At 42.8% G+C, this 13856-nt stretch overlaps 1 protein-coding gene across 4 annotated transcripts in view; it reads left to right on the top strand.

Annotated features, from left to right (window-relative positions):
- ADAMTS16 (ADAM metallopeptidase with thrombospondin type 1 motif 16) overlaps positions 1–13856 on the top strand; it is a 137802-nt gene that overhangs the window by 31718 nt on the left and 92228 nt on the right. For all 4 annotated transcript variants that reach the window (XM_069958207.1, XM_069958205.1, XM_069958204.1 and 1 more), the window contains 2 exons: positions 9744–9943; positions 12713–12796. In XM_069958207.1, coding sequence (XP_069814308.1) covers positions 9744–9943; positions 12713–12796 — 284 coding nt within the window. The remainder of the gene's footprint in view (positions 1–9743; positions 9944–12712; positions 12797–13856) is intronic.

Genomic DNA, 13856 nt, shown 5'->3' with positions numbered 1-13856 from the left:
TAAATATATTTTACTTTTGTAGGGTGTTACAGGACTTAGAAATTTATCAGCAAATTACCACATTTTCGTGAAAGTTTCCAAAACTGATTTTTTAGGGACCAGTTCTTTTTTTAAGTTGATTTAGAAGGTTTGTATACTGGAAACCCCCATAAGTGACCCCATTTTGGAAACTACCCACCTTAAAGAATTAATCTAGGGGTATAATGAACATTTTAACCCTACAGGGGCTGGAGAAAAGTATTCACCATTAGGCCGTAAAAAAATTGAAAAATTAAAATTTTCCAATAATATATACGTTTAGATTAAAGTTTTCATTTTCAAAAGTAACATGAGAGAAAAAGCACCCCAAAATTTGTAACGCAGGTTCTCTTGAGTACTACGGTACCCCATATGTGGGCGTAAACCACTGTATGGGCACACAGCGGGGCTCAGAAGGGAAGGAGCGCCAATTAGCTTTTCCATTGCAGATTTTGCTGAAGAAGTTTCCGAGCGCCAGGTGCGTTTGCAGAGCCCCTGTAGTGTCAGCAGAGAGAAAAAAAAACATAAGTCACCCCATTTTGGAAAGTACACCCCTCAAAGAATTCATCTTGGGGTAGGATGAGCATTTTGACCCCACAGGTGTTAGAGGAAAGTATTCAAAATTAGACAGTAAAAATGATAAACTCGAATTTTTTCAATAATATGTTCGTTTACTTTGAAATTTCTCAATTTCACGAGGAACAAGAGAAAAAAAGTACCCCAAAATTTGTAACACAGGTTCTCCTAAGTAAAAAGGTACCTCATATGTGGGCATAAACCACTGCATTTTGCACACAGTGGGGCTCAGAAGGAAAGGAGTGCCAATTAGCTGTCAGGTAGGGGGTCTGGGAAAACAAGAAGAGTGCAGCCCTAGTACTGGAACCCACCCCAGCTGGCCCTTCTTTCTTGCCACAACAGCCCTAAGTAGCTACGGACAACTGGGCGGCGTTCCCTAACCTGGCAAAGTGAATACATGAAAAACAGAGACAAGACTAACAAACAAGCAAGGGAAAGTCAGAGGTCCGAGTCAGTAACAGCCGGTCAGTATAGGTACAAAATCGTGATCCAAAGAATAGTCGAGGTCCAAGCCAAAAGGTCAGGTATCAGAAGTACAGAGTAATGCTAGGTCAAGATACACAGGAGGAACCAGGTTCCATCGCAGGCAAGAAATGAGACCACAGGGCTGATACTTATGGAGCCTGGAGTCCCAGCCCCAGACTTGATTGGGGCTGAGGCTCCAAGTCCTGTCTAGATACAGACAGCTAACTGGTAAGTCAGCTGTCAGTTAACAATCAGTGAACACTCAAAACACCTATGCTGACCAGCCAGGGGAGTGAAACCCTGGCCTCTGCTACAACACAAAACAGCAGAGCAGAGTATGTGAAAAAACATAAAAAGAATTATGGCTGAATTGGACGCCAAGCCGAACATATGGCCCGAGTCCTAACATTAGCTTTTTCAATGCAGATTTTGCTGAAGAAATTTCTGAGCGCCAGGTGCGTTTGCAGTGCCCCTGTAGTGCCAGCGGAGTAAAATCTCGCCATAAGTCACCCCATTTTGGAAAGTGCACCCCTCTAGGAATTCATTTTGGGGTGTGGTGAGCATTTTGACCCCACAGGTATTAGAGGAAAGTATTCAAAAGTAGACAGTAAAAATGAAAAACTCAAATTTTTCCAATAATATGTTCCTTTAGTTTTAAATTTAGCAATTTCACGGGGAACAGGGGAGAAAACTCACCCCAATATATGTAATGCAGGTTCTCCTGTGTAGAACGGTACCCCATATGTGGCCATAAATCACTGTATGGGCACACAGCCGGGCTCAGAAGGGAAGGAGCTCCAATTAGCATTTTCTGTGCAGATTTTTCTGAAGAAGTTTCTGAGCGCTGGGTGCGTTTGCAGTGCCCCTGTAGTGTCTACAGAATAGAACCCCCACAAAAGTCACCCCATTTTGGAAATTTCACCCCTCAAAGAATTCATCTTGGGGTAGGATGAGCATTTTGACCCCACAGGTATTAGAGGAAAGTATTCAAAATTGGCCAGTAATAATAAAAAACTCGATTTTTTCCAAAAATATGTTGGTTTAGTTTGAAATTTAAAAATTTCACAAGGAACAGGAGAAAAAATGTACCGCAAAATCTGTAACGCAGGTTCTCCTGAGTAGAACGGTACCCCACATGTGGGCATAAACCACTGTATGGGCACACAGCGGGGCTTAGAAGGGAAGGAGCGCCAATTTGTGAAGCAAAACCGCAGCTAGTAATAGTTATTAGAATAGTGCAGTTACTAAAATAAAATAAAAAAAATGAGATTACAGATAATGTGGGGTGGCTACAGACAGTCTGGGGTGGTTACAGGTAATCTGGAGGTGGTTACGGACAGTCTGGGGTGGTTACGGGTAATCTGGAGGTGGTTACGGTCAACATAGGGTGGTCACAGGCAACCTGCTGTGGTTATGGCAACCTGGGGAGTTACAGGCAACCTGGGGTGGTTAGAGGCAACCTGGGGTGGTAAGAGGCAACCTGGGGTGGTTACAAGAAACTTGGGTTAGTTACAGGCAACCTGGGGTGGTTACAAGAAACTTGGGTTAGTTACAGGCAACCTGGGGTGTTTAGAGGCAACCTGGGATGGTTATGGGCAACGTGGGGTGGATACGGACAACCTGCTGTGGTTACAGACAGTCTAGGGTGGTTACAGGCAACCTGGGATGGTTACGGGAAACATGGGGTGGTTACGGGCAACGTGGGGTGGTTACGGACAATCTGGGGTGGTTACGGACAACCTGGGGTGGTTACAAGAAACTTGGGTTAGTTACAGGCAACCTGGGGTGGTTAGAGGCAACCTGGGCTGGTTACGGGCAACGTGGGGTGGATACGGACAACCTGCTGTGGTTACAGACAATCTCGGGTGGTTACAGGCAACCTGCTGTGGTTATGGGAAACATGGGGTGGTTGCGGGCAACGTGGGGTGGATACGGACAACCTGCTGTGGTTACAGACAATCTGGGGTGGTTATGGACAATCTGGGGTGGTTACGGACAATCTGGGGTGGTTACGGACAATCTGGGGTGGTTACGGATAAACTGAAGTCCTTATAGGTAATCTGCGGTGGGTACCTGTAATCTGGAGTGGTTAGAGGCAATCTGAAGGGGGTCATTGGCAATTTGGGGTGGTTAGAGGCAAGGTGCGGTTGTCAGTGGCAAGGTGCTGTGGTCAGAGGCAACGTGCGGTGGTCAGAGGCGACGTGCGGTGGTCAGAGGCAAGGTGCTGTGGTCAGAGGCGATGTGCGGTGGTCAGAGGCAACCTGTGGTGGTTGCGTGCAATCTGGGGGGTTACATGTAATCTGGCATGATTACAGGCAAGCTGGGAAGGTTATGCGCAACCTGCGGTGGTTACGGGCAACCTGGGGGGGTTACAGACAATCTAGGATTGTTACGGATAAACTGAACTGCTTATAGGTAATCTGGGGTGGGTACATGTAATTTGGGGTGGTTACAGGCAATCTGGAGGGGGTCACTGGCAACGTGCGGTGGTTAGAGGCAACGTGAGGTGGTTAGAGGCAACGTGCGGTGGTTACGGTCAATGTGCGGTGGTTACGGTCAACGTGCGGTGGTTACGGTCAACGTGCGGTGGTTGCGGTCAACCTGCAGTGGTTACGGATTATCTGGGGGGGTTAGGGGTAATTTGGGAGTAAACTGCAATTATTACTATAATAAAAAGTGTGTGTTTTATTTTTATGTATGTTTGTCACTTTTTGTACTTTGCACATTCATTTTCACTATATTACTATGATTACTGTGATATTTTCTATCACAGTAATCATAGTTCAGTGACAGAGACCAAATTGGTCTCTGTCACTTAAAATTTTCAGAGTTGGCTGGTTGTGGAGCGCATGCGCACTTCATAACCAGCCAGGACGCCGAGGAGGAAGGACCTCCCAGGATCAGATCAGTATATGGGGTAGGGGGGGGTGACTTGGGGGGGGAACATTATCACTTTTTATCCCCTGTCACCAATCATTTATGATGACAGGGGATAAAAAGTGCCGGCGGCACATGGCACAAGCGATCAGCGGTATATAGTATATACCGCTGATCGCTTGTACCGGGACCCCACAGGGGGGTCCTTGATCACTGCCCCATGCTCTCCGCTACCTCCGGTGGCGGAGAGCATGGGGCTTTCATTCATTTTTTCTTTTTGATCACTGTGAACAGACTTAGGTCTGTTCACAGTGATGACGGCGGTTATGGCGGCATCTTGGATCTGATGGCAGCCGCGGGGAGGGGGGGTTAGTGACTGGGGCACTAGGGGGGCTGATCTGGGGTCTTATTTTACTTATTTCATCTCCCCCACTGTGGATTCACGGTGGGGGGAGATAAAATACAGCGGCGGCACCATCCCATTAGTGACCGCCGTATTGGCGGTCACTTAGGGGTTAATGAGGGTCGGCTGCGGGATCGCAGCTGATTCTCATTACCTCCTGTGCTGCAGTCAGATGAGAGTGGGATCGCTATCTCTGCAGCGATCCCGTTCTCATCATAAAACCTCGTCAGAGCAGGAACGTATATATACATTCCTACTGCACGGGGTATGCCGTGGCAGTCTTTGTCACCAAGCACCCCAAGCGATCGCTTGGGGCCCCCAATGTCCAGGGGGGCCCCCACGCCTCGCTCTTGTGCTCAAGACCGCTGGACAGGGCTGCTGCCCCGCTCGCTGCTGCCATCTGAACTGTAACTATGAGCACTTGTAATGAGCGCTCATAGTTATATGCAGCAGCACTGACAGGGCGGGAGACATTGGCCCCCTTCCTGTCAGTCACTCTTGTGGCCGCAGGAAGGGTTTTCCCTGCGGTCACAAGTGGCAGCTTTGTCCTTGTGGTGCCGTCGCTCCAGTTACATCACTGGAGCATCGGCGCCAGGACAAGGGGAGTGCGGCCTCTTGTGATCGCAGGGAAAACCCTTCCTGCGGCCACAAGAGTGAAGAGAAGAGGAGACGCCCGGACCCGGGTGAGTATAAGTGTTTGTTTTATTGTGTAATATACTATATGAGAGGGGGAGCAGACAGGGGTCTGTTTAACTGGGGGAGCGCACATCGGGGGTCTCTATAAATGTGGGGAGCACACAGGGGGGCTATATAACAGGGGGAGCACACAGGGGGGCTACTGACTACTGGGGCTTCACAGAGGGGTCTATATACTACTGGGGGCAGCACACAGGGGGTCTATATACTCCTTGGGGCTGCAGAATGGGGTCTATATACAACTTGGAGAGCACACAGGTCTATATACAAGTGGGGGAGCACACAGGGGGGCCATTTACTATTGGGGGAGCACACATGGGTCTATATACTACTGGTGGGGGCACACAGGGGGTCTATATACTACTGGGGGAACATATAGGGGGTCTATATACTACTTGTGAGGCACACAGGTGGTCTATATATAACTGGGGGAGCACACAGGGGTCTGTATACTATTGGGGCAGCACACAAGGGGTCTATATAATACTGGTGGGGCACACAGGGGGTCTATATACTACTGAGGAAACCACACAGGGGGTTTATATACTACTGGAGGAGCACACAGGGGTCTATATCCAAATGGGGGAGCACACAGGAGGTCTATATCCAAGTGGGGGAGCACACAGGGGGGCTAAATACCCCTGAGGGAGCACACAGGGGGCCTATATACTTGTGGGGGAGCACACAGGGGGTATATACAACTGAGGGCAGCACACAGGGAGTCTATATACAACTGGGGCAGCACACAGGAGGTCTATATACTTCTGGGCAAGCACACGGGGGACTATATATAACTGGGGGAACACACAGGAGTCTATATACTACTTGGGGAAGCAAACAAGGGGTATACACTTCTGGGGGCAGGACACAAGGGGTATATACTATTGGGGGCAGCACACAAGGAGTATATGTTACTGGCGGTAGTGCACAAGGGGTATATACTACTGGGGGCAACACACAGCTGTCTATTGTTTTGGAACGCGTGTCGAGGGGGGAGGCAGACATAACTTCGCTTGGGGCCCCAGAAATGCCAAGACCGCCACGGGGGGTATGTGCAATAGGAACGTATATATACATGTTACTGACGTGAAGGGGTTAAAAGGCCATAGCAGTTGCATTTTTTTTTCACCTAGAAACACACATGAGCCCTTATTTTTTGCGCCACTAATTGTACTTTGCAATGACAGGCTGAATTTTTTCATAAAGTACACTGCGAAACCAGGAAAAAATTTAATGTGTGGTGAAATTGAAAAAAGAAATGCATTTCTTTTATTTGGGGGTTTTTCGTTTTTACGCCGTTCGCCCTGGGGTAAAACTGACTTGTTATATATGTTCCTCAAGTCGTTATAATTACAATGATATGTAACATGTATAACTTGCATTTTATCTGATGGCCTGTAAAAAATTCAAACCATTGTTAACAAATATATGTTCCTTAAAATCGCTCCATTCCCAGGCTTATAGCGCTTTTATCCTTTGGTCTATGGGGCTGTGTGAGGTGTCACTTTTTGCGCCATGATGTGTTTTTTCTATATGTACTTTTTTTGCACATATGCGACTTTTTGATGGCTTTTTATTACAATTTTTCTGGATTTGATGCAACCAAAAATGCGCGATTTTGCACTTTGGGATTTTTTTGCGCTTATGCCATTTACCATGTGAGATCAGGAATGTGATTAATTAAAAGTTTGGGCAATTACGCACGCGGCGATAGCAAACATGTTTATTTATTTATTTCTTTTTATTTATAACAGGGGGTGATTCTGACTTTTATTAGGGGAGGGGGCTTTTTATTGATAATAACACTTTTTTTTTCTTTTACACTTATACCAGAAGCCCCCGTACGGCCCCGCTCTGAACACATGGAGGCGGCCCTGGGCGTACGGGTACAGTAAATAAAGTTATAGTACATATCATTAAATTTTTTAAAAAGTTTTCTTCATACATAATTTTACGTTAAATGGCAGCAGTAGAGGGTGACAAGGATGTAAAGAACGCCATTATTGTGAGAAGTTAAAGTTTTCATTGGTGCCTTTCTCGGGCACAGGTGACATTGTGATCACTTTTTATTCCCTTTTATGTGATGAAACAAGTTTTTAAAAAAAACTGATTTTTTTTATGCTGTTCTTCATGTGGTCTAAATGTCACTTTAATATTGTTCTTCAGGCCGCTTCCTTACTTAATGTGTACCCTTGTTTATAGTTTATTACAATTTTTTTTATTAAAACAAAATAAATCATTTCCATAAATACAACATATTTATCCTATTAATCATATTTCCCTAGTTTACCCTAAACCCTTAGCGTGGGGGAGGAAGAGAGAGAAATAAAGATAAAGCTTCTGACACCCCTGCAGTTAACCAAGCTCCCCCAAAGGGATTGAAATAGTTTTACTCCTTTTTTCCTACAGTTAAAATAAGCCCTCTCAAAATTCTGTATCTTTGTGCATTCAACCAGTGCTCCATAGTTGGAGGTATGGATTTAATCCAGTTTTGTGAAATCATTAACCTCGCTGCAAATTATTTCAGGATGAGTTTTTTCTCTGTCCTTATTTAAAGGGAGCATCCCAGCATCATATATAATGCATTATACGGCACTATTAACCCCAACCTTGCCCATATACAATCCACCTCACTCCTCTAGAATCTTTGAACCTTAATACAGCACCATACCGTGTGTGTGTGTGTGTGTGTGTGTGTGTGTTATATGTCCCTAGTTTTCCACACTTTGGGCATCTGTCATGTTGGCATCATCCCATCTTATATAGAATATTTGGGCAATAGTGTTACCTATCAATTAACCTTAATTGGTTTATTTGATGAGTTTTATTAATGGAGGTTTTCTTCCAGCTGGATACAACATTGTCCCATTCTACCTCCTCTTTTTTTCCAAATATAACTTTTGGCCTGTTGTGCTTTCCCCTCTAATTTTCCTTTAATAATTTTATAAATGTGCCTCATTTCTCCCTTTTATTATATTTAGTGCATTTAGTATCTCAAGGTGCCGTACCCTAAAGATATCTTTACTTTTAGTACTTTGCAAATAATAGAATCTCTCTCACACACATATATGCAAAATTGTGTGATTTTATTTATCCCTTTGCAAATCCATACTGTATTATTTCCTGTTTTATTAAACAAGGTGAGATTGTAAATATTTCAAATTGGCGTAAATATAGTACTTTAATTAATTACCAATATTTTCCTAATATTTGACCACACTCTGTCACATAATTTTACTATGTTAAGTGTAGTGAGTTTACCCAACTGTGATCTACATGCTTCCACGTATTCAAAGAGGATTCTCTGCCCAACCTTAGGGAAACTCAACTTCAGTACGGTGCATGGATCCATGCCCTCATGCCCTCTAGTGCCCAGGATGTGGACCCAAGAAGCAGACAGTGCCAATGCAAGACACCAGAGAACAGGGCTAAATTAGCATGGTCAGCAAGTTGAGAGAAACAGTGTGGTACCGGAGATGAAACAAGCAGTGTAGTAAATAAAGCATAAGATCGGGCTGGTGGCTTTTTATGCAGGTTAGAGAGTCCAAATCAGCAGGAATATGAGAATACAACAATGACCAGAAGAGTAAGAACAGGAAGAGTTGATTTAAATAGGTGCAGGTGGAACAGGATTGGTGGCAGCAGAAATAGGTGATTAGGCCCTTTAAATCCTTGGCAAGTGGCCACATGCACACCCTAGTAGACAGGGATGACATTGCAGCAACAGTTAGAAGCAGCAGAAGCCAGGAGAAGGGAGAATGCGGGAAGGTGCCAGCGGACCGGGAATGAGCGGCAAAAGAGCAGGCAGGACTGGGAACAGGATAGTGCCAGATGTATTTATTGGAGCAGTCGAGTTTCAGGCTTTGGTTTAATAGGAACTAATAGTATATTGAAAAATGTGAAAAAAATATTAGGTAGGCAGATCCTGTAGAAGCAAATGCAAGCACCAATTATAATAATAAGTACAAAGTATTTTTTCAAAGATGTCTATAGCCTTTAAATTCAATTACTCACAGTGATGTCTTTTCTTATTGTTGTATGCTTTCCCATTTCTACTTCAACTGGATTAGACCTTATCCCGAGTTCCTCTGCTGAGATTACCACACAGACATCGTTGGTGGCTTCTTTTTTTCCAGCACATCCCTGACATCTAAAGGAAGATAAATCCCCCATCCTGCATCCCCTCATTTAAGATTCCTATCCTGTTTCTACCCCCAATACTGTCCATGCTGCCCCATATACTGTATGTTGTTCTTTTGTTGATCCAAATTCTGTGCCTGTTATACTTCCACGTCCCCAAACACTGCACTACAATATAAAAGTACTACCGCAGCTATGTTGCCAGGTCCCCATTATACTGCATAAATAATAACTCTTATGCCGCCTAAAATGTTACAATTCAGTTGTCTATAAAAATAATGCTAAATACTGTCTTTTAAACTAATGGTACGTACAGTGATTCTTAACATTATACTTATTACTTATATTCTCAGCATTATACTTATTACAACTAATTGTTTATAACAAATAACACATATAAATACCCAGGTGGCCCCTGCCACATACACTAGTATTTCTGTAGGCAATAATGTGGCAGAGTTATATTTTGGGTGGCAATGTTTTTATGGTTGTATATGTGCCAGGAGTTAAATTGAGCAAATACATAAAGTTTCTGTATAATAATCTTCTGTATTTCTGTTGTACATAGTTATGCCTAAGCCTCCCAAAGATGACATTTACATTTTACCCGATGAATACAAATACCAAAGAAGAGTCAAGCGGTCGCTAATAAAGCCACAGAGGAACAAACCATTAAATGTGGAAACTCTAGTTGTCGTTGACAAGAAAATGATGCAAAATCATGGTCATGAAAACATCACCACCTACGCTTTGACTATACTTAATATGGTACGAATGCAATTCTTTCAGATGAGGCGCCTTTTGGGTAAATCATTTTTCCCTGTCTTCCTGTTGCACTTTGCCATAACAAATTTCTGATGGAAAAATACTAAAATCCCTTCCAAGTTACTGTACATGTAGATAAGTGGATGTAACTAGTTCTTTTTTATTTGGTTGATCCAAGTTCACATATAAAAACAGTTTTCAAATAAATTGGTGTCAGAAAGTTACATAGGTTTGTAAATTACTGCTATTTAAAAAATGTTAATTCTTCCACATCGGCTGCTGTATGTCCTGCAGGAAGTGGGGTACTCTTTCCAGTCTGAAACCGTGCTCTCTGCTGCCACCTCTGCCTGTGACAGGAACTGTCCAGAGCAGCAGCAACTCACCATAGATAACATCTTCCTCTCTGTACAATTCTTGTACAGACTGGAGCACAGTGTCAGGCTGGAAAGAATACACTGCTTCCTGCAGGATATACAGCAGTTGATAAGTACTGGAAGACTGGAGATTATTAAATAGAAGTCATTTACAAATTTGTATAACTTACTGACACCAGTTGATCTCCAGAGTACCTTTTTAAGGGGAATTCAAAAGAATTAGTTGATGGAATTATGAGCATTTGACTGACAGGACTTAATTTATATGGGCTGCATAAATCTTAACTATATTGAGAAAAAAAAATCAGGACATTGTAAACCAATTACAGTGGCTGGCACTACCTGTTTTGTTGAGTTGATATGACGCCTCAGTTTGTTCTTTGTAAAATGGAAGCAGTCATATTAGTCATAAGTTATGTAAGGGAAGAAAACCCAGGACCAACCACTGGAAATAGTCCAGCCCAGCTTCTCCCGCTCCATGCACTGTATCTATTGGACATGACATACAGCAAGACAACAACTCTCTATTTCTCATATAAACCAATATGTGCCTACTATACAATACCATAGGCGTCTTAATGCTGCAACTGAGATAAAATGGTTGCCCTTATAAACAGGTAGCGATAATAGACTAAAAAACGACATCACAAAATAAAAATACACACATACGTAACATTTCCTGTCACCTGCACATTGTAACAAGGCACCCGCATCAGCCTTATTGTGCATAAAGGAAAAAGTTAAACAAATAACAAAGCTTTATATGTACAATTTAATACAAAAGGGGGCAGTACGGTATATAAGGGACCTAATTGTAAACTGACATAGAGGACTTTATAACATACATAGGGCAATTGAGTTTATTTAGTGGACATCAAACGTGGCTTCTAGAATACACGAGAAGCAGTAAATATTTAAACTTAAGCTATGTTCGCACACAGTAGAATATTACCAATATTATGGCAAAAATTTTGAGTGATATTAAAACAATGCATGAACAGGTAAAAAAAAATGTTGAATGTAAATAAAGAGCAAATTCTTACTACGTGTACACTGACGGTTAATTCCCTATAGATCTCCACTGAGCACATTATAAGGGCCCATTCACACAGAGTAAAAGAGGTGAAAATCCTATCTGTCTCAGTTATGTTGTGCGCCTCTGCCCTCCGCTCTAAGAATTGACACCTCAATTCTTTGAGCGGAGAGTAGAGGCGCGCAACCCATTACATTGAGACACTGAGACAGATGGGATTCCAAGCAGAGTCCACGGCGGGGGTTTCGCTTGGAATTTTTGCCTGTTTTGCCTGTGAACGGGCCCTTACATTGACAATACAGACGTATCTGTTATTATTTTTACTATGTGTGAACATATCCTAATTGTGGCTTATTGTACAGTATAAAAAAACTGAATATAACTTGCAAATTGGTTAAAATTTAGGATCCAAGAAAAAAAAAAAAACATCTATATATCAGGACATATGTGCTTCAGCTGTTTAGTAGTGATGAGCAAACTTACCGAAGACTCGAACGCTCCACGTATGACTCCCAGTGGTTAGAGAAGTTTGATGCAGCCCTCGGGAATCCTGGAAAACATAAATACAGTCACAGGCTATGTTCCCTCTATGGGATCATAGCGGAAAAGGCAGCTGTCTGTTAATATTGACGTCCACAAATAATGATTATGATCATTATTAGTGGTCATCATTATTAATAGACGGTTGCCTTTCCCCTAAAATAGGACAGCACATTTCCATAATGGGAACATAGCCATAGGCTGTATCTATGTTTTCCTGGCAGCCCATGTGCTGCATCCCACTTCTCCAGCCACCAGAAGTCAAATGGCAGGCATTTGGGTTCAAACAAACCCAAATGTTCAATAATTTAATGTAATCATAACATGATATTGCTGGAATTGACACAGGACTAAGGGGACTTGGCAGCGCAAATATGTTAGTACCTGTAGGTGTTACAGTGCTTGTAGGTATGCACCCTATCCAATAAAAAAATATTTTACCTGATGCTGATGTGTTGGGCTCATTTTATTGTTTGGGTGCCCATATAATTAAGGAAACAAAACAGAGCTGACCATGCCGTCTGGATTAGCTTCTGATGCAACATTTCTAGGCTACATTAAAGGTATACAAAGCACATATTAGGATAGATTAGGATACCAGAAAATGTATTTGTGGTAAACCCATTCAGTGAGCCAATGATATGTCAAGATATGGCAACCTTTGATATGTTAACATCTTAATTATTTTGTGACAATACTGAAATGTATAATCTAGCACACTATGCAATACAGCAAAAATATGGATTGAATCGAGTCTTTCCTCTTAAATTTTATTACACTTTGCACTCCTGCCTGTAATGCCATGTTCCAAATTCCTTGCTTTAGGTGTCTGCTTTGTTCAAAGATGGAACAATAGGAGGAAACATTAATATTGTCATTGTTGGTCTGATTCTACTGGAAGATGAACAGGTAAGGTTGGAATTCTTTACATTAAGGGTTGCTTCACACCTACCGGATCCGCAGCGGATTTCACGCTGCAAATTTGCAGCGAAATACCCTGCGGATACATTGCCACTTATTTTCTATGAGAATACATACTCGTAGCAGGATTGAGGATATCTCTCAATCAGATACATCATTCTGTTCAGCTTCTCTTTCATTAATTTATACTCCCCTCTAGATCTAGATACAGCAACATAAACCTACTGACAGAGTCTCTTTAACAAATGTCTTGCCTTTTTTTCTTTTTACAACAGACTTCCTTTCTACCTCACACTTGGTTTTCCGTTAGCCTGTTTTAATTTTAAGATCTGGTTAACGTAGTTATTAGAGAGGTCCCTGTCTTTAGCTTTCTGCATGAGAAGTTTAGCTTTTCTTTTCCCACTTGCAAATTAGAGACTTGTTTTGCTGTTACTTTGTCAGTCTTTTTTCTTCAGGGAGTGTCCTTTAACCCCTAAACGACCAAGGGCGTAAACATACGCCCTTGCGTCACTAGGGGCATTTAGAGAAGGGCCATGCGGCAACCCCGCTGTGAGTCGCCACGATCCTGGGTGCTATCTGCAACCTGGGATCGCGGCAATTAGCCGTGCCTGCCTTAGCCTTAAAAAGCTTGTTTCGCCCATCCGTGGTGATCTACTGGGGGGATCGCTCCCTCTGCGACGTTGCGGAGCAGCGATCCCTACATCTGCTGCGGCCGGGGGTCTGCACCGCAATGGCACTGATCTTGGCTTGGCAATCTATTGCTCTCAGCTGCAGAAGCCGAGAGCAATAGAACATAGATGTCATTGATCTATGCAGTATATCTATACTGCATAGATCTCAATGAAAGATTAGAGCACTGATACTAGAAATCCCCCAGGGGGACTTCTAGTAAGTGTGTAAAAAAAAATTTTTTATTAATAAAAAATCCTCTTCCCCATGTTATGTAAAAAAAAAAAAAATAAATAAACATATTTGGCATCGCTGCATGCGTAATCGCCCGAATTTATTTAATTCCTAATCTTGCATGGTAACAGTCGTAAGCTCCAAA

This window comes from Dendropsophus ebraccatus, chromosome 2, assembly GCF_027789765.1.
Source record: "Dendropsophus ebraccatus isolate aDenEbr1 chromosome 2, aDenEbr1.pat, whole genome shotgun sequence".
Classification (NCBI taxonomy): Eukaryota; Metazoa; Chordata; class Amphibia; order Anura; family Hylidae; genus Dendropsophus; species Dendropsophus ebraccatus.
This window is presented reverse-complemented; position numbering and strand designations above follow the sequence as displayed.